Consider the following 20,451-nt stretch of genomic DNA (forward strand, 5'->3'; position numbering starts at 1 on the left):
ACACTCTCTCTCCATCCCACACACAAACACACACATTCTCTCTCTATCCCACACACGAACACACACACACTCTCTCTCCCACACACTCAAACACACTCTCTCTCTCCCCCCCACACACACACAGGCACAAAATACATACTCTTTCTCTCTGTCACACACACTGACGCACACACATAGCTATTGACTCAAACTCATACACACACAGCTAAACACACACAAGAACAAACACACTGTCCCCCCCACACACTCTCTCTCTCTATCCCCCACACACACTCTCTCTCTCCCACACACACACTCTCTCTCTCTATCCCCCACACACACTCTCTCTCTATCCCCCACACACACTCTCTCTCTCCCACACACACACTCTCTCTCTCCCACACACACACACACTCTCTCTCTCCCACACACACAAACACAACACACACACACACACACACTATTCACCCCCCCTCCCCCACACACTCCCTCTCCCACACACAAACACTCCCCCACACACACTCTCTCCCACACACACAACACACACACACACACACACTATTCACCCCCCCTCCCCCCCACACACACACACACTGTCTCCCACACACACACTGTCTCCCACACACACTCTCTCTCTATCCCACACACAAACAAACACACACTCTCTCTCCCACACACACAAACACACACGCACCCCCCCACACACACACTGTCTGTCCCATACACAAGAACAAACCCCCCCCCCACACACACACTCGCTCTCTCCCACACACACACAACACAAACACACACACTATTCACCCCCCCTCCCCCACACACACACACTCCCTCTCCCACACACACTCTCTCTCTCTCCCACACACACAAACACACACAAACACACACGCACCCCCCCCACACACACTCTCTCTCTCTCACACACACAAACACAACACACACACTAGTCACCCCCCCCTCCCCCCACACACACACTCCCTCTCCCACACACACAAACAAACACCCCCCCCCCACACACACACACACTGTCTCCCCCACACACACTCTCTCTCCATCCCACACACAAACACACACATTCTCTCTCCCACACACACAAACACACACATTCTCTCTCTATCCCACACACGAACACACACACACTCTCTCTCCCACACACACAAACACACACACTCTCTCTCCCACACACAAACACACACATATCCCCCCACACACACTCTCTCTCTATCCCCCACACACTCTCTCTCCCACACACACAAACACAACACACACTATTCACCCCCCTCCCCCACACACTCCCTCTCCCACACACACAAACACAACACACACACACTATTCACCCCCCCTCCCCCACACACACACACACACTGTCTCCCACACACACTCTCTCTCTATCCCACACACGAACAAACAAACACACACTCTCTCTCCCACACACACAAACACACATTCTCTCTCTCCCACACACACAAACACACACGCACCCCCCCACACACACACTCTCTGTCCCACACACAAGAACAAACACACTCTCTCCCACACACACACTCTCTCTCTCCCACACACACAAACACACACGCACCCCCCCACACACACTCTCTGTCCCACACACAAGAACAAACACTCTCTCTCTCCCACACACACACTCTCTCTCTCCCACACACACACAAACACAACACAAACACACTATTCACCCCCCCCTCCCCCCACACACACACACTGTCTCCCACACTCACTCTCTCTCTATCCCACACACGAACACACACACACACACTCTCTCTCCCACACACACTCTCCCTCCCCACACTCTCTCTCCCACACACACAAACACACTCTCTCTCTCCCCCACACACACACACACACAAAATACATACTTTTTCTCTCTGTCACACACACTGACGCACACACATAGCTATTGACTCAAACTCATACACACACAGCTAAACACACACAAGAACAAACACACTGTCCCCCTCACACACTCTCCCTCTCTCCCACACACACACTCTCTCTCTATCCCCCACACACACTCTCTCTCTCTATCCCCCACACACACTCTCTCTCTATCCCCCACACACACTCTCTCTCTCTATCCCCCACACACACTCTCTCTCTATCCCCCACACACTCTCTCTCTCCCACACACACACACAACACACACACACAACACAAACACTATTCACCCCCCCTCCCCCACACACACTTCCTCTCCCACACACACTCTCTCTCTCCCACACACACACAAACACATATTCTCTCTCTCCCACACACACAAACACACACGCACCCCCCCACACACACACTCTCTCTCCCACACACACACAAACACAACACAAACACACACTATTCACACCCCCTCCCCCCACACACACACTCCCTCTCCCACACACACACACTGTCTCCCACACTCACTCTCTCTATCCCACACACGAACACACACACACTCTCTCTCCCACACACACCCTCCCTCCCCACACTCTCTCTCCCACACACACAAACACACTCTCTCTCTCCCCCACACACACGCGCACACACACACAAAATACATACTCTTTCTCTCTGTCACACACACTGACGCACACACATAGCTATTGAATCAAACTCATACACACACAGCTAAACACACACAAGAACAAACACACCCCCCCCCCACACACTCTCTCTCTCTCCCACACACACACAAACACACATTCTCTCTCTCCCACAAACACACTCTCTCTCTATCCCCCACACACACTCTCTCTCTCTATCCCCCACACACTCTCTCTCTCTATCCCCCACACACACTCTCTCTCTCCCACACACACGCAAACACACATTCTCTCTCTCCCACACACACACAACACACACGCACCCCCCCACACACACTCTCCCTCTATCCCCCACACACTCTCTCCCACACACACAAACACAACACACACACACACACACTATTCACCCCCCCCCTCCCCCACACACTCCCTCTCCCACACACACAAACACTCCCCCACACACACTCTCTCTCCCACACACACACAAACACAACACACACACACACACTATTCACCCCCCCTCCCCCACACACACACACTGTCTCCCACGCACACTCTCTCTCTATCCCACACACGAACAAACACACACTCTCTCTCCCACACACAAACACACACGCACCCCCCCACACACAAACACACACGCACCCCCCACACACACACTCTTTGTCCCACACACAAGAACAAACACACTCTCCCCCCCACACACTCTCTCTCTCTCTATCCCCCACACACACACTCTCTCTCTATCCCCCACACACACTCTCTCTCTCCCACACACACAAACACAACACAAACACACACACACACTCCCTCTCCCACACACACACACTCCCTCTCCCACACACACACACTGTCTCCCACACTCACTCTCTCTGTATCCCACACACGAACACACACACACTCTCTCTCCCACACACTCTCTCTCCCACACACACAAACACATCTCCATCCCTCTCTCCTCTCCTCCATTCCTAGTCCTCTCAACCTCTCTGTTGCTCCTAATCTACCTCTCTCTCTCCTTCACTCCTCCCTCCATCCATCCCTCGTTCCCCTCTCCTGTGTCTCTCACTTCCACACTCCTTTATCAATCCCTCCCCTCTCCATCTCTTCCTCCTTTCTCTCATCCCTCTCTACCTCCACACCCACTCTGTTCCCCCTCCTCCCCCTCTTTCTTTACCCTGAGATCCTCCCCTCATCTTCTACTCCTCAACTCCTCTTCCTTTCTCTCCCTTCTCTCCTCTACTCCCTCTCCCTCTTTCTCTCTCTCTACTCCCCCTCTCTCCCTCTTTCTCTCTCTCCTCTGTTCCCTTTCTCTTCTCTACTCCGCCTCTCTCCCTCTTTCTCTCTCTCTACTCCCTCTCCCTTTCTCTCTCTCCTCTACTCCCTCTCTCCCTTTCTCTCTCTCTCTCCCTCTTTCTCTCTCCTCGACTCCGCCTCTCTCCCTCTTTCTCTCTCTCTACCACCCTAACTCTCTCTCTCTACCACCCTAACTCTCTCTCTCTCTCTCTCTACCACCCTAACTCTCTCTATTCTCTCTCTCTCTCTACCACCCTAACTCTCTCTCTCTCTCTCTCTACCACCCTAACTCTCTCTCTCTCTCTCTCTCTACCACCCTAACTCTCTCTCTCTCTCTCTCTCTACCACCCTAACTCTCTCTCTCTCTCTCTCTCTACCACCCTAACTCTCTCTCTCTCTCTCTCTACCACCCTAACTCTCTCTTTCTCTCTACCACCCTAACTCTCTCTCTCTCTCTCTCTCTCTACCACCCTAACTCTCTCTCTCTCTACCACCCTAACTCTCTCTGTCTCTCTCTCTACCACCCTAACTCTCTCTCTACCACCCTAACTCTCTCTCTATTCTCTCTCTCTCTCTACCACCCTAACTCTCTCTCTCTACCACCCTAACTCTCTCTCTCTCTCTACCACCCTAACTCTATCTCTCTCTCTCTACCACCCTAACTCTCTCTCTCTCTCTCTCTCTACCACCCTAACTCTCTCTCTCTCTCTACCACCCTAACTCTCTCTCTATTCTCTCTACCACCCTTACTCTCTCTCTATTCTCTCTCTCTCTCTCTCTCTCTCTCTCTCTCTCTCCAGTTCTCATCCTCTCTACCCCTCTATCATAGTTAAATTATTATAACCTTGGCTCATTCCGAAGCTTTAGACGCCTCAGAAAGTGCAATCTCTGCTGTGCTTCCTAGAGGATGCTCTTGGTGTTGAGAGACCATGTGAGGGTGTCTGAGATGTGTGTGCTGAGGAATCTGAAGCCATCAACAATATCAACAGATGTCCCATTGATGGAGATGGGAGTGTGATTCCCTCTGTTCTCTCTGAAGTCAACAATGGTTTCCTTTGTCTTAGGGACATTTATGGAGAGGTTGTTGTCATGGCACCACAGTGTTAGATCTTCCACTTCCCTTCTATAGGCCTCCTCGTCATTGTGGCACATTAGTCCAACTAACTACTGTGGTAGTTCCCTCTCACAACTAATGACCTGCATACAGACACACTGGTACAAAACACACTCCTCCTCTCCTCTTTCCCCTGACACCAATTCACCTGCACACACACACACACACACACACACACACACACACACACACACACACACACACACACACACACACACACACACACACACACACACACACACACACACCAGTGTTAATTTCGTTGACGAGAACTATGACGAAAACTATTCGTCAATGACATTTTTTGGGTTATCGTCAGGAGACGATAACTAAATAAAAATGAATGTATGATGACAAAAACTATGACTATATCTATTCACATTTTCGTCAACAAATAAAAACTAGACTAAAATGGTTATGGAGGGACGTATGGGAAAAGTTCAAATTAGAATGTCGAGGTTTGGGATGTGCGCAGTTGGATCATGGATGTATTAATAGAACGAGTTGGATGCAACCTACAGGTAGCCTGTGTGTATAGCCTACATTTGAATAGTACCGTTGCTACACCGGCCGGCGGGAAGTCAACTAACAGCATACGACTGCTGCGCCTGAACTGTTCAGTAAATGACCACAGTTCAGAAATGTCTTTGTCAACGTTCTTACACACCGGGAGAAAGAGGAGAGCAGACATCTGGATAAACTTCATATTTGATGCAAAGGAAAACAAAACCATTTGTAAACCGTGTGGGGTGGAAATGACTGGCAAAAATACAACAAACTTAAAGCGACATTTGGAGAACAGTCATCCCGAAATTCACGAGAAGGTAAGCACCCCCCCACCCCCAGCTAACGTTACTGTATTAGCTAAACCCAAGCTGGTGTGTTTCTGAAATACTTCAAATACAATACAAGCTAAAAGAAACCAGTGTTTCACGTAGGTTTGTGGCGGGAGAACTGAAGTGTCTGATCATTGCAACGCTAACGTTAGTGGCTAGCTAATGTTAGGCACAGGTTAGCTAACGTTACACTGTGTAGCAACAAGTGGGGCTATGGTTGTGGCGGCTGGCGGGGGTATCTAGCGTTAGCTAGTCTGGGTAACCTAGCTAAGCAACTACTGCTGCTGTCTAATGTTATACTGTAGCTAGATGGATAAGACACTAACAGTTAGCTACCTGGCGCCGCCATAGCCCCTCTCCTCCGGTGTGACGTTAGCTAGCCTGTGCCTGATGTTAGCTAGCCTGACTAGCCAACTAGTGCTGACATGATAATGTTATAGCTTGCTATATCAGGCACAAACACAGTTAGCATCAGCCTGGGGGAGAGGAATGCTTCATTATGAAACTGTCTGACAGAAGCAGCCACGCTTCTGTCAGTCTGCCCCAGGGCAGCTGTGGCTACAGATGTATCTTACCACCACCGGTATGACTGTCTGAATGAATACTGGACTCTGTAAAGCGCTCTGGGTTTCATGAAGGGCGCTATATGAATCCAACTTGATTGATTGATTGAACTAAGCCTGTTAAATTTGAGTTGTCTAAATCTATGGTAGATTTTGTCGACTAAAGTCGTAATGATATTTAGTCAACTAAAACTAGACTAAAACTAAAACAAGTCAGATGACTAAAATATGACTAAAACTAAATGGCATTTTAGTCAAAAGACTGACTAAAACAAAATCATAATTTGCTGTCAAAATTAACACTGACACACACACACACATCTTTCTCTCACACACACTTCCCAGGTTCTACACACATAAACATGCCCAAATCACCCTCTCTCCCCCCCCCCTCTCTCTCTCTCTCTCTCTCTCTCTCTCTGTCTTTGTCTTTAAACATGAATATACATGAATTGACTTTGGACCAGGTCAGACGTAAACCCAAGGACAAGCAGAGACATTCTAAAAAGACGCCTGTGGGAATCAGCCCCAAGTCTGGGTACAGAGAGAGAGACTGTGGAGACAATAAATGATCATTAAGTCATATTAGTGACAACTTTACACTTCACTACCCTACATTATCACCCCCAACTACACACACACACACACACACACACACACACACACACACACACACACACACACACACACACACACACACACACACACACGCTTCCCTATCTAGTTCATGACCTATGGAAAGGACAGGCCCTCTCCCCAAGTCAGGAGAGCCAAGGGGGGAGGCTTCTTCACCTTGTAGCCCAACTTAACTCACATTCCTCCTTCCCTTCATCTGAAACACTTAAAGACACAAACACACCAAAACAGACAAGGAAGCTGTGACCTATAACCTCAAGAGACCATCCTGACCCCACAAGCTCACAGTCTGTTTCTCTCCAGGGACCAGGATGGTCTCACAAGGTTCCAGACTTGAGCAATAATGACAGCTCTGAGTCCCACTGCACTGTGAACTCTTCTGCCATGGATGACAAACAGTCACCAGCACAACCACACTGACATGCAGTGTAGGCCAATCATCAATAAACCCCTTTCCAACAAATACACAGACAATACAATCACACATACAACAGCAGCTAGAACTCTCAATTCTAACCAGGCATGAGCTAATTCACACACAGAGTCATCTTGAGTACTCAAATCCTTTGATTCTGGGTTTGATAGAAACACGTTTTGGAAGGTGAACCTAAAGACACTGTGATTGATGACTGTCCAGGATAAAATGTTTTAGGTAATCCATGAATGTTAAATGTAGATATATTTCTTACAGTTTTTCTTATTTTAATCTTGCTTTATCAATTATTTGTTTCATTTCATATTTGGGAGGAGGCACTGCCTCCCTTGGCTACTCGCACCACACGCCACTGAAAAGCACTGTTATGGAAACATGAGCACCATTAGAAGAGTGAGATTATCACCAACTTCCTCAGAACAAATGAGCAGAGTATTAACATCATTCCATCCACCTGTACTCTATGGATACCAACAACAGCATCAGAGGATCCAACACTGATACAAAAGCTTAGTGGGAGCAGATCCCCGTCATTACCACTTAAGAGGGCTCTAAAAACCTCTCCTCTCACCGGATTCTGATCAGGGACTGGACATGACGTGGTGCTCATCCAACAATTATGAGTGTGTGTGTGTGTGTATGTGTGTGTGTGTGTGCATATGTGTGTGTGTGTGTGCATATGTGTGCGTGCGTGTGTGTGTGTGTGCGTGCGCATGTGTGTGCTGTGTGTGTATGTGTGCGTGTGTGCGTGTGCGTATGTGTGTGTGTGCGTGTATGTGTGTGCTGTGTGTGTGTGTGTGCGTGAGTGTGTGTGTGTGCGTATGTACCCATCACTATGAATATAGTTCAAGTGTAAGCAGCTCTAAGGTGTTTGAACAGTTGTGACAGATTGTATTGTATTTTGTATGACCCCTGTTTTCTAGGCCCAAGTAGATAATGGTGGTGAACTCATCTTCAGTTAAGACACATGAATAATCAATGTCAATGTCAATACTCACATTGTTTCACAAGTCCAGGTCTGATCCTGATCTCTTCACCATGATCCACACTGTAGGAATAAGCAGAGGAATGATGAGGATGATGCAATGAGACGTCACCAGTTTTGGGCTTTATGTGTTTGTTAGTTACAGGTAGATTGCAGGATTATGTAAAAACTACCAGACCTATTTTCCCATGGAAGGGTGACTGTAGCATGAGCCAAGGAAGAACCCATTCAATTAGAGAGAGCGGATCTGAATCACGGGGAGGATCCAAATTCATTGAAAAATCATTTTTCACTTTTGTTGACCATGCCAGAGAGACCAGACCAGCACCTACGGGTACTTTGCCATGTTTAATACATCCATGGTTGTTTATCCCTGTATTTTCTGCGGGTATTAGGACCAAAATAATTGAATCATGGCATGAAGGCAAAGATCAACTGCTTTGAATTAGCTAGTTATGCTCATAGCTAGCCAGATGACTGCTGTCGGTCCTGTCATATGTAGCTATCTAGGTAGCTGAAATACATCAGAGAGCAGAGCTGAAGAGCACCTGTTGGACCAACCCCAGCTGATGCACCACCAGTATATTGTTGACATTTGTCTCCTCTAGGTTCTCTAATGCTACTGCACATGCTGACAACATGCATCATGGGTGGAGGTCTGCACTCTCAAAGTGCCCTTCTGGTTATAGGGTGATTTGTGTCTGTTCTGTCAAGAGACTCGTAGGCTGTGAAGGTTGAGACCATCTAGTTCAGAGAGGGGGGCTACATAAGAGACACTGGGTGATTTTCTTCCACTTGATTTAAAACTCTCCTCTTACTTGAGTTTCTCCAGTCTCCAGTGTGGATCCTCCAGTCCAGCAGAGAGCAGCTTCACTCCTGAGTCTCCTGGGTGATTGAAGCTCAGATCCAGCTCTCTCAGGTGGGCGGGGTTTGACCTCATAGCTGAGGCTAGAGAGACACAGCCTTCCTCTGTGACCATGCAGCCCGACAGACTGTAGAAACAGATCGATACAAACACATTACTACCCTCTGCTGGTGAAAAGAGAGAGTTGAAGGATTATATTCCATCTTCCTACAGACAAATATTTGAACATTGGATCTGCCCTGGTTCACACATTGTTAGATTCTTGAATACAAAGTGATCTTTTTTTGTCAGTCAATATTTTTGATATGCTTTCTCTTCCTTGTAACCCATGCTAAATAAGAATGCTCTGAGACTCCAGGTTTATTATAGAAATGGAAAAGCCTGGTCTCTGTAGTACTGAGACATTCCAATCCAACCAATGAAACTCCTCATGAGAGTTCAGGTAGGTTTACACTGTAGCTTATCTGTTGTTACTGTAGTTTAGCTGTTTCTAGTGGGAACATCCAGCTGATCATCTGCTATGATTGTAACAGTTCATAATATCTCCCATCATGTCATTCATAAGAGTCTCATTCCAAAGATGAGAAACTCTGGTTTAAAAAGCTCTGGCAGCATTTCTCTGTTAGTCTGCATCCATTCAGTCTGTAGGGAGATGATGATGATGATGAAGATCACCAAACTGCTTCATTTGCAGTGAACACATGATGTATAAGGAGAGATGTCCTGTCTATGCAGTCCCCTGGAGCAGACAGGTTCAGAGGCAGGGTTCTGAAGGAGTGTGCTGTACAGCTGGGAGTCCAGCTCACCCAGCTATTCCAGCTGTTTTAAACACAGGCTTTGTCTCAGCAGCTTCCCACCATCATCCCCTCATGCCAAGACTATGAACGATGGACCCTGAATCAGACCCATGGATAATGGACAGTGGATCATGGATCATCTCAATCCAGCTCACCCAGAATCTCCAGCCTGTCCCTTTTCCCCTGACTACCCTGCAACCTATCACCCCCGACTACACACCACACACACACACACTATAACTGATACTTAAACAATGTTACACAAACACACCAGTACTTTAACAATGTTATTATTATCAAGGGATATGATAGGCTGTTTCTGAGCCAGGGAGAGCACATTTGGAGTTTGTGTGTTAAATAATTGTCTGTTCAAAGTTATCTTTAGAGTGCATTACACTCACCTTTCTGTATAATATATTCGAATATTATTATTAATAAATGTGACCGCCGCTGGTAATTTGGTCCTCAACTAGGCAAAGGTCATTTTTCAGTTTTTAACAGATTATGAAAGTGCAGATTGTAAGCTTTCAAATGAGGTCTCATACATTGAAATCTGAACATAGTTGAAGATATGCTTATTTGAATGCTAGTACTGCCAAATCAACTTAGCTGAGAATTCCTCCTCCAAAGTTCTCCAACATTTTCACACCTCTGACTGCCAGGTAATGGGCGTGAACAATAGCCTGGTAACCCCACCCCCAGCCACTCCCCCACTGGACGATCTGTCATTATCTGTCAGAGTGGCTGTCAACTTGGGGTATTACCTGAGAGTGGCTGCCAAGTGAGGTGCTCTCTCACTGATGACCCCACACTCTTTGAGTCAGTATTAATCTTGTTCTTAACTGCATTCACAACACAATATAAGATGAAGTTCAAATTTAACGTTCTTTATTGTCACATACATGATATAAAGTACAAGCATAAGTAGTAAAGTGTACAAAAAAAGGCAACAGTCTAAGTGTTAAAGTGTACAGTCAGTTGTCTGTTTTAGAGACAAGGTGCATAGTGTTTATTGTGATCAAGTGTACAACAAAGTAATAACAGTCCCCAGCTCAATACTCAAGGTAATAACAACAGTACTCAGCTCAGTATTCAATATTCTAACAATGCAGTCTGTGCAAGTGTGGGCAAGTCTGTGCAAGAGAACAAGCAACGCTTCAGTATACAAACAGGAAAAGGCTGTGGCCTTTCTCCTGCAGTGCTGTCCGTCCTGATGATCTGCAGTGAATCTACAAGCGGACAGTCTTGTTCTGAGCTGCTGTGGAGTTTGGCGGGGGACATGTGACGTCTCGTCCCTCATCAGAACAGAACTCTCTGATCTTGTCAAAGAGATACGTCTTGTCTGGCCATGTCCAGTCCGGGTGGGGCTTGCACAAGAAGACCTTCTCTGGGGGGCAGGACATCAGGCTTGCGCAGCAGCTGAAACTCGACTGCCGGTGCATCACGGTGTTCTCTGGCCACAACCATGCCAGGTCTCTCAGCATCAAAACTGCAATAGAATAGAAGGAGGAAAGTACATTAAACTATTGCCCACAGTACTGGCACTCCATATAGATAAAATAGTACCAGAATGTGTTGATTAAATAGACTAGCTGGCTAGTTTAGGAACAAAGGGCTAGCTCAGCTAACTAGCATGTTAGCTAACGTTAGCTAGCTAGCCTTTATTAGTTAGTGCTAGTGCCTTTGTTATGCTAGCTAGACTTAGTCACTTGTTTAGAAAGGAGCTTCTGCTTAACGACTAACGTTAATGTAATGTAAACAGCACAGATAGTATAAAGATCAGCTTACCCCAAAGCAAAGCAGAATGCTTGGCGGTGGTGTGAATCTGGTACGTCGTCGTCTGCGCTTGGTAGCAACTTGCTTTGCTGATACAGTCATCTCTGTATCACAGGACATCAAGAATAAAACTGTGTACGAACGAGTCCTGCTCTGCTGGAGTTTTAGCTGCTCTTAAAACTCTTTCCATGTCCTGGATGCCATCCCCGTCTTCTCTTTAGCAAAAGCTGTAGCATCCATGGTTTAACTTGGGACTGAATGTAAACAAAGCGGGCGTGTTGGGGAAGGGTGGGGGCGGAGAACCCGGAAGCAATAGCCAATGAAAACAAATCATGCTAATCGATCTGCCCGCCCCCAAGCCGCCTCGAAATCAGCTAAAAACGAGCTTAGTTTGCAGACTAATTAAACGTATTTCGTGAACCTAAAACTGTTGTCTGTTATAGTAAGTGGGTTCTTCACAACTTCAACTTTGGTAATACAAAAAAATACAAAAAACGAAAAAAAACGTTTTTTGATTTATTTTGCCCTCTAGCGCATTTCGGGGTTTGCCGAGTTGCGGACCAAATCACCAGCCGCTGTCACAAATAAACAAACTTCGAATATGATTTTGGGGCAAAAGTCCCAGCCCTAGTCCACACTCACAGACTCACAGATTTATTATCTTTCTATGTAAGTCGCTTCAGGCTCTTGACCCCTTCCCCAAAATCAGATCTGCACGAATCACGTAGGTGACCTATTTTGGATTCAAAACAGCAAATTTCACCGAAAAGTGACAATTGTGCATGTCTGGATAAGGAAGGAGCAGTCACTGTCCACATACTCTGAGTATGTCAACACCCTGACCTCCCGGATGGAGGAGAGCTCCTTGGAGCTGAATGTCTCTGAGACTAAAGAAGTGTTCTGCAGGGGGAGCCTCATACCTGACGCCCCAAATGTTCTTCCTCTAGCCCCGAACCTTTTTAGTCCCCCCAAAAACAAAAACACTAGGGAGAAAACAGACACCAAATACCCTCCTTAACATACACAAATCACCCCCTTCAAATCAAGCAGTAAGATGAAGTTCGAGTCAACACACTCACAACAACAACCCCCCCCCCCACACACACACACACACACACACACACACACACACACAGTAGCACAGAACGGCATCAGCTCACAATCAAACATCAAACCCATCTGCCCCCACCGTACAAATTGCCACCCCCAGACACCACACCCTCTCAAACTCAGCCACATTGTTATTGATCACAAAATAGGTGTATTCTACCCTAAGAAGCAGAGACCCTCCCCCTAACCACTTGGACTGGGTCCGTGGCCCCGCCCCTCTCACCTTATTCCTCCCTGTAATCCAAATGGACAACTTAGCTCACCCAAACACAACATTGAGCAAAACACACTTTGCCCTCCTCCTGCACGTGTACTGTGGGCCCAAAACAAACAGTTCCTTAGAAAACACAAACCCTAACCTCACACACGAGGGCTGTAACAGCACAAACAGAGGAACAAGACGTGCACAAACAGAAAACACATGAACCACCGTCTCCACCTCACCACAGTATGGGCCCCCCTCCCCCACCCTGGGGTCAAGCCTGGCCAGAAAGCGCTCGGTCATCAGGGCAGGACTCTCCACTGCAAGTCCCCTGTCCTTTTAGGGATGGGGGGCTTATACAGCACCCACCACCTGAACCTCACACTGCTCCCCCCACCTAGAACCCCCTGCCACTGGTGGAACCCAACCCCCTGCAAGACCCCGACGTTCCTCGCCTTCACACATGCCTCATACAGAGCCCTTCCCTTCACCTGTCTGAGGTCACCAGGCTCCTCCCCCTCACCTGTCTGAGGTCACCAGGGCCATACAGAGCCCTCCCCCTCACCTGTCTGAGGTCACCAGGGTCATACAGAGCCCTCCCCCTCACCTGTCTGAGGTCAACAGGGTCATACAGAGCCCTCCCCCTCACCTGTCTGAGGTCACCAGGGTCATACAGAGCCCTCCCCCTCACCTGTCTGAGGTCACCAGGGTCATACAGAGCCCTCCCCCTCACCTGTCTGAGGTCACCAGGGTCATACAGAGCCCTCCGCCTCACCTGTCTGAGGTCACACACACACACATTTAAATACACTGGCACTAAACACCAAACACCAGGTTAGAAATCTAGGTGTCATAGTCGACTGATCTGAACTTTGAATCTCATGTCAATAACATAACTAGCGTATCTTTCTATCATTTAAGAAACATGGCAAAAGTGCAATCCTTCCTTTCAAAGGCCGACACTGAAAGACTTATGCATGCATTTAGAACCAGCAGACTGGAAACCAGCAAATTATACAAAACGCCGCGGCACGAGTCCTTACAAAATCCAGACGGAGGGCTCACATCACACCCGTCCTGAAGGCTCTGCATTGGCTACCCGTCAGCTTCAGAATAGACTTCAAGATTCTTCTACTGGTTTATAAATCACTCCACAACCGTGCTCCAAAATATATGACTGACATGCTTGTTAGATAAACACCAGCAAGATCCCTGCTGTATGGGTTATGTTCATGTTGTTATATTGAATGTGAGCTTCTATGCTGCTGTATGGGTTATGTTCATGTTGTTATATTGAATGTGAGCTTCTATGCTGCTGTATGGGTTATGTTCATGTTGTTATAGTGAATGTGAGCTTCTATGCTGCTGTATGGGTTATGTTCATGTTGTTATAGTGAATGTGAGCTTCTATGCTGCTGTATGGGTTATGTTCATGTTGTTATATTGAATGTGAGCTTCTATGCTGCTGTATGGGTTATGTTCATGTTGTTATATTGAATGTGAGCTTCTATGCTGCTGTATGGGTTATGTTCATGTTGTTATATTGAATGTGAGCTTCTATGCTGCTGTATGGGTTATGTTCATCAGAATGTATTCATTCTCATCATGATCTGTGTTTCAGGTGACCATCTCATGTGACACACAGGAGTCGATACGTTCAGTTACAACCACTGCTACTTCAGCAGGTTGACATTGTGGAGGTGGAGGACGTGAGCCTTTCTTCTGTGGTGTTCTTGAGAGGTCCAACACCTGGGTGTCCCAAGTCAGTGATAGCTTCAGATTAGTCAAAGCATACTAGAGAGAAGTTATGTCCTCTGTTTGAACCGTGCTGATGTTGTTGATTTAGTTCACACTAAAGAGTACATTTTGATGCCACTTAAAGGAGAATGCTCGTTTTTTGACAACCTGGACCTTATTTACGGCATATTATAAGATGTTTGACTCACCGAGATAACTTGTGTAATTCGGAGGCCTGTAGAAGAAATTTAAAATCCAGCGCGAGCCAGTATATCCATGTAATGGAGGCGGACGGGGCACTGAGAATGCAGCTTCTAAAAAAATCTATTTTCTGCCACGAAACGGTTGTTTTCATCAATCTGTCTTTATGAATCGCTAGTTGTGCTTACATAGAGCGAGGGCTTGTTGTGGTATTTCACATGCCTCTGTAATATGATCTTTAGAAACGTCTTTAGAAACAAAATAGCTTCCTCACTTGCTCCAGCACGCATGCGCAGTGTGCTGGAGCAACACTTGCGCGCTGTGCATGTGCATGTGACAACTGATTTTTTAGAAGCTGCATTCTCAGTGCCCCGTCCGCCGCCATTACATGGATAAACTTGGCTCGCGCTGGATTTTAAATTTCTTCTACAGGAATAGAGGCGAACCCAAATGGGCCCCCTAAATATATGCGGCCCCCCCCAAAACAAAATGAACAGGTGTCACTGCCTCTAAACTTCAGCCCCTGATGCTTTTCCCTCAACCCCTAATGATTTGGGATCCTAGCAGCGCCCCTGTTTTGTACCTAATCCACATTTGTATTTAGTCTTGATTGTGTCTTTGTTCCTTCAATAAAGGACCCAACCACCACCTACAGTCTGTATATGTCTGTATGTAAGCTTTAAGATGATAGTCCCTATTTTGTCAACTACTGTATGTACTGTAGTCCAAAGATAATTTCTCAAGTTGAATGTTGATGCTCAAAACATCCCTCTTCAAGGACAGAGATGTACAATTACTTAGACATTTAAATCCCATCATTTAACATGTGAATATGCTCAGGGATACAGACCTCAGTTTCTCCAGTTTGCAGTGTGGACTCCCCAGTCCAGCAGAGAGCAGCTTCACTCCTGAATCCTGCAGGTCATTGTTACTCAGGTCTAACTCTCTCAGGTGGGAGGGGTTTGAGCTGAGAGATGAGGCCAGCAGAGAACAGCATGTCTCTGTTAATCTGCATCCACTCAGGCTGAGGAGACAAGGACAAGTATTAGCAAACATTTTCACCAGTAATCAGTGTATTGACAAAGCGTGTTTTCATTGGCAGGCAAAACATTTTTTCTGACTAAAGGCGTAACTTCACTCTTCACTTCAGCCTTCTGACAAACACTGCTACACTAGTGGTGAAAAGGAGGAATGACAGCTATATTGTCTTCCTCTCTCAGACTGAATTATAAACAGAGTGACTCATTCTGGAGCTAGGAGAGAGAGTGCTGCTGCATCTAATATGTTTTAGTCATGAGCAGGTTTTTAATTCCTCTAATGCAGGCATTCCCAAACTGTGAGGCGGGCCTCCCCCAGGGGGCCCCAAAGAAAGTCAGGGGAGGCGCGGAGGGATGGTTAGAAAAAAAAGAAGGAAAAACATGTTATTTATTTTTTAAATGTCTATGGTTTTTATGAATGAAACGTGATTTTAAAGGTCAGAAGATTGAAATAAATAATGTGAGAGATACTATAATATTTTACTAAATGTGTGGATAGTGCAGAGAGAGCCTCCCCCCGCAGGCATGAACGTATTGTGCGAAAACGTCATAACGTTAACTAGCAGCAGGTGCCACCGAGCTAACTTAGCTGTGTAACGTAATGGGCTAGCTGACGCTGCCTTGCAAAATGGACAAATTTGGGGGGTTGAGGGGGCGTGGGTGTGTCACTGTTTTCAGAGGGGAGGCCCACATTGATGGGAGTTTGGGAACCCATGCTCGTATGAATACTCAGCATCCAATCAGCGTCCTGATTGGCTGGACACTATGGACCTGTGTCAGCTTGGAGGGTGCTAAGGCTCTTTGGACAGGACATGTACATTTACCAACATGCTATAGCCTACTTAAGCAATTGACCACGAGAGGCAGTGGATTACAGGGGATTTTACCACAGCTACGGGGCGTTGTTAGAAGTATAGCTGTGGTAAAATCCCCTGTAACCCACTGCCTCTCGTGGTCAATTGCTTTTCTACAACAGTTACTACATATATATATTCACAAAAAACACTCAGTAGTAACATTCAATCATTTATTTACCGATCATTCTTATCATTTTAGTATTTACATAATCTTCCGCGATAGGCTATAGTTCTGAATTAAATGGTTGCCAGGCAACATAGGCTATCTCGCCTATTTGGGTTGGCCTTGTTCACATAAGCCATAAGGCATAATTCGGGTGGTTCACGTTTATTTGAATATTTCCAGCCATGGTGCAATTATTAAAACAGTTCTCCAGAGCACTCGTTTTTGCTGGTAGGGGAAGTGTTGGAGTCGGACTGATGAGTGCGTTTTTGTAATAGGATACGAAAAAGGCGAGGTTGCTGCGAGTGGTTGCTACGCAAAGCATAGCCTACCGCTTGATTTTATCAATGGCCTCGTCAATGAGATTAACTAATTGTTATGCGGTCGCAGCCGTGGGTTACAGAGTATTTTACCACGGCTGCTAGCCAATCAGAATCAAGTATCCAAACTCTGTTGTAGAATTACTACTTGATACTTCATCATGTACACCTAGGCATGTTTTACACATTGTTTATTTGCACCCTTGTGTATTGGGATTTTGTGTATATTTTGTACCCAATTTACATTTGTATTTAATCTTGATTGTGTCTTTGTTCCTTCAATAAAGGACCCACCCACCACCTACAGTCTGTATATGCCTGTATGTAAGCTTTAAGATGATAGTCCCTATTTTGTCAACTCTACTGTATGTACTGTAGTCCAAAGATAATTTCTCAACTTGAATGTTGATGCTCAAAACATCCCTCTTCAAGGACAGAGATGTACAATTACTTAGACATTTAAATCCCATCATTTAACACGTGAATATGCTCAGGGATACAGACCTCAGTTTCTCCAGTTTGCAGTGTGGACTCCCCAGTCCAGCAGAGAGCAGCTTCACTCCTGAATCCTGCAGGTCATTGTTACTCAGGTCTAACTCTCTCAGGTGGGAGGAGTTTGAGCTGAGAGATGAGGCCAGCAGAGAACAGCATGTCCCTGTTAATCTGCATCCTCTCAGGCTGAGGAGACAAGGACAAGTATTAGCAAACATTTTCACCAGTAATCAGTGTATTGACAAAGCGTGTTTTCATTGGCAGGCAAAACATTTTTTCTGACTAAAGGCGTAACTTCACTCTTCACTTCAGCCTTCTGACAAACACTGCTACACTAGTGGTGAAAAGGAGGAATGACAGCTATATTGTCTTCCTCTCTCAGACTGAATTATAAACAGAGTGACTCATTCTGGAGCTAGGAGAGAGAGTGCTGCTGCATCTAATATGTTTTAGTCATGAGCAGGTTTTTAATTCCTCTAATGCAGGCATTCCCAAACTGTGAGGCGGGCCTCCCCCAGGGGGCCCCAAAGAAAGTCAGGGGAGGCGCGGAGGGATGGTTAGAAAAAAAAGAAGGAAAAACATGTTATTTATTTTTTAAATGTCTATGGTTTTTATGAATGAAACGTGATTTTAAAGGTCAGAAGATTGAAATAAATAATGTGAGAGATACTATAATATTTTACTAAATTTGTGGATAGTGCAGAGAGAGCCTCCCCCCGCAGGCATGAACGTATTGTGCGAATACGTCATAACGTTAACTAGCAGCAGGTGCCACCGAGCTAACTTAGCTGTGTAACGTTATGGGCTAGCTGACGCTGCCTTGCAAAATGGACAAATTTGGGGGGTTGAGGGGGCGTGGGTGTGTCACTGTTTTCAGAGGGGAGGCCCACATTGATGGAGTTTGGGAACCCATGCTCGTATGAATACTCAGCATCCAATCAGCGTCCTGATTGGCTGGACACTATGGACCTGTGTCAGCTTGGAGGGTGCTAAGGCTCTTTGGACAGGACATGTACATTTACCAACATGCTATAGCCTACTTAAGCAATTGACCACGAGAGGCAGTGGATTACAGGGGATTTTACCACAGCTACGGGGCGTTGTTAGAAGTATAGCTGTGGTAAAATCCCCTGTAACCCACTGCCTCTCGTGGTCAATTGCTTTTCTACAACAGTTACTACATATATATATATTCACAAAAAACACTCAGTAGTAACATTCAATCATTTATTTACCGATCATTCTTATCATTTTAGTATTTACATAATCTTCCGCGATAGGCTATAGTTCTGAATTAAATGGTTGCCAGGCAACATAGGCTCTCTCGCCTATTTGGGTTGGCCTTGTTCACATAAGCCATAAGGCATAATTCGGGTGGTTCACGTTTATTTGAATATTTCCAGCCATGGTGCAGTTATTAAAACAGTTCTCCAGAGCACTCGTTTTTGCTGGTAGGGGAAGTGTTGGAGTCGGACTGATGAGTGCGTTTTTGTAATAGGATACGAAAAAGGCGAGGTTGCTGCGAGTGGTTGCTACGCAAAGCATAGCCTACCGCTTGATTTTATCAATGGCCTCGTCAATGAGATTAACTAATTGTTATGCAGTCGCAGCCGTGGGTTACAGAGTATTTTACCACGGCTGCTAGCCAATCAGAATCAAGTATCCAAACTCTCTGTTGTAGAATTACTACTTGATACTTCATCATGTACACCTAGGCATGTTTTACACATTGTTTATTTGCACTCTTGTGTATTGGGATTTTGTGTATATTTTGTACCCAATTTACATTTGTATTTAATCTTGATTGTGTCTTTGTTCCTTCAATAAAGGACCCACCCACCACCTACAGTCTCTATATGTCTGTATGTAAGCTTTGAGATGATAGTCCCTATTTTGTCAACTCTACTGTATGTACTGTAGTCCAAAGATAATTTCTCAACTTGCTCAAAACATCCCTCTTCAAGGACAGAGACAATTACTTAGACATTTAAATCCCATCATTTAACATTTGAATATGCTCAGGGATACAGACCTCAGTTTCTCCAGTTTGCAGTGTGGACTCCCCAGTCCAGCAGAGAGCAGCTTCACTCCTGAATCCTGCAGGTCATTGTTACTCAGGTCTAACTCTCTCAGGTGGGAGGGGTTTGAGCTGAGAGCTGAGGCCACCACTTCATATGAGGCTTTGTTGAGGACATATCCAGAGAGTCTGAAATTACAAAGTAAACATGTATGACTTTTTGTTCCTTAATGACATGTTAATCTTAATGATATGATTTGTATAATATACACATTAATATACACATCATATGTAGCCTAAGGCTTAATAAAGGGTACCCAGCTTTCAATAACTCGTAGGCTACCTCATCTCTGGCCAGTGACCTACAACATTCCTAGCCTTCAAACCAATACGCCAACCTCAAGAGGAGAAGCTTCTCAAACTTTTAATTTGATAGCCTACAGTATACAACATGTTATATTTTGATATGGGGGAAATGAACACATAGCTAAAATTACAGGTTTTAAGCTC

General features: G+C 45.8%; 1 protein-coding gene across 1 annotated transcript in view; it reads right to left on the reverse strand.

Annotated features, from left to right (window-relative positions):
- Positions 1 to 8,380: 8,380 nt before the first annotated feature.
- Positions 8,381 to 20,451, reverse strand: part of LOC311328881 (uncharacterized protein) — a gene marked incomplete at its 3' end in the record, with an annotated part of 33,226 nt that continues 21,155 nt past the window's right edge. Inside the window, exons 10-14 of the mRNA XM_084462781.1 lie at positions 19,957 to 20,130; positions 17,937 to 18,110; positions 15,906 to 16,079; positions 9,186 to 9,359; positions 8,381 to 8,430 (exon numbers count right to left, since the gene is read on the reverse strand). Of these exons, the coding sequence (XP_084318907.1) occupies positions 8,381 to 8,430; positions 9,186 to 9,359; positions 15,906 to 16,079; positions 17,937 to 18,110; positions 19,957 to 20,130 (746 nt within the window). The remainder of the gene's footprint in view (positions 8,431 to 9,185; positions 9,360 to 15,905; positions 16,080 to 17,936; positions 18,111 to 19,956; positions 20,131 to 20,451) is intronic.

The sequence above is a fragment of the Borostomias antarcticus genome (assembly GCF_949987555.1).
Source record: "Borostomias antarcticus genome assembly, contig: scaffold_130, whole genome shotgun sequence".
In the NCBI taxonomy this organism is placed as follows: Eukaryota; Metazoa; Chordata; class Actinopteri; order Stomiiformes; family Stomiidae; genus Borostomias; species Borostomias antarcticus.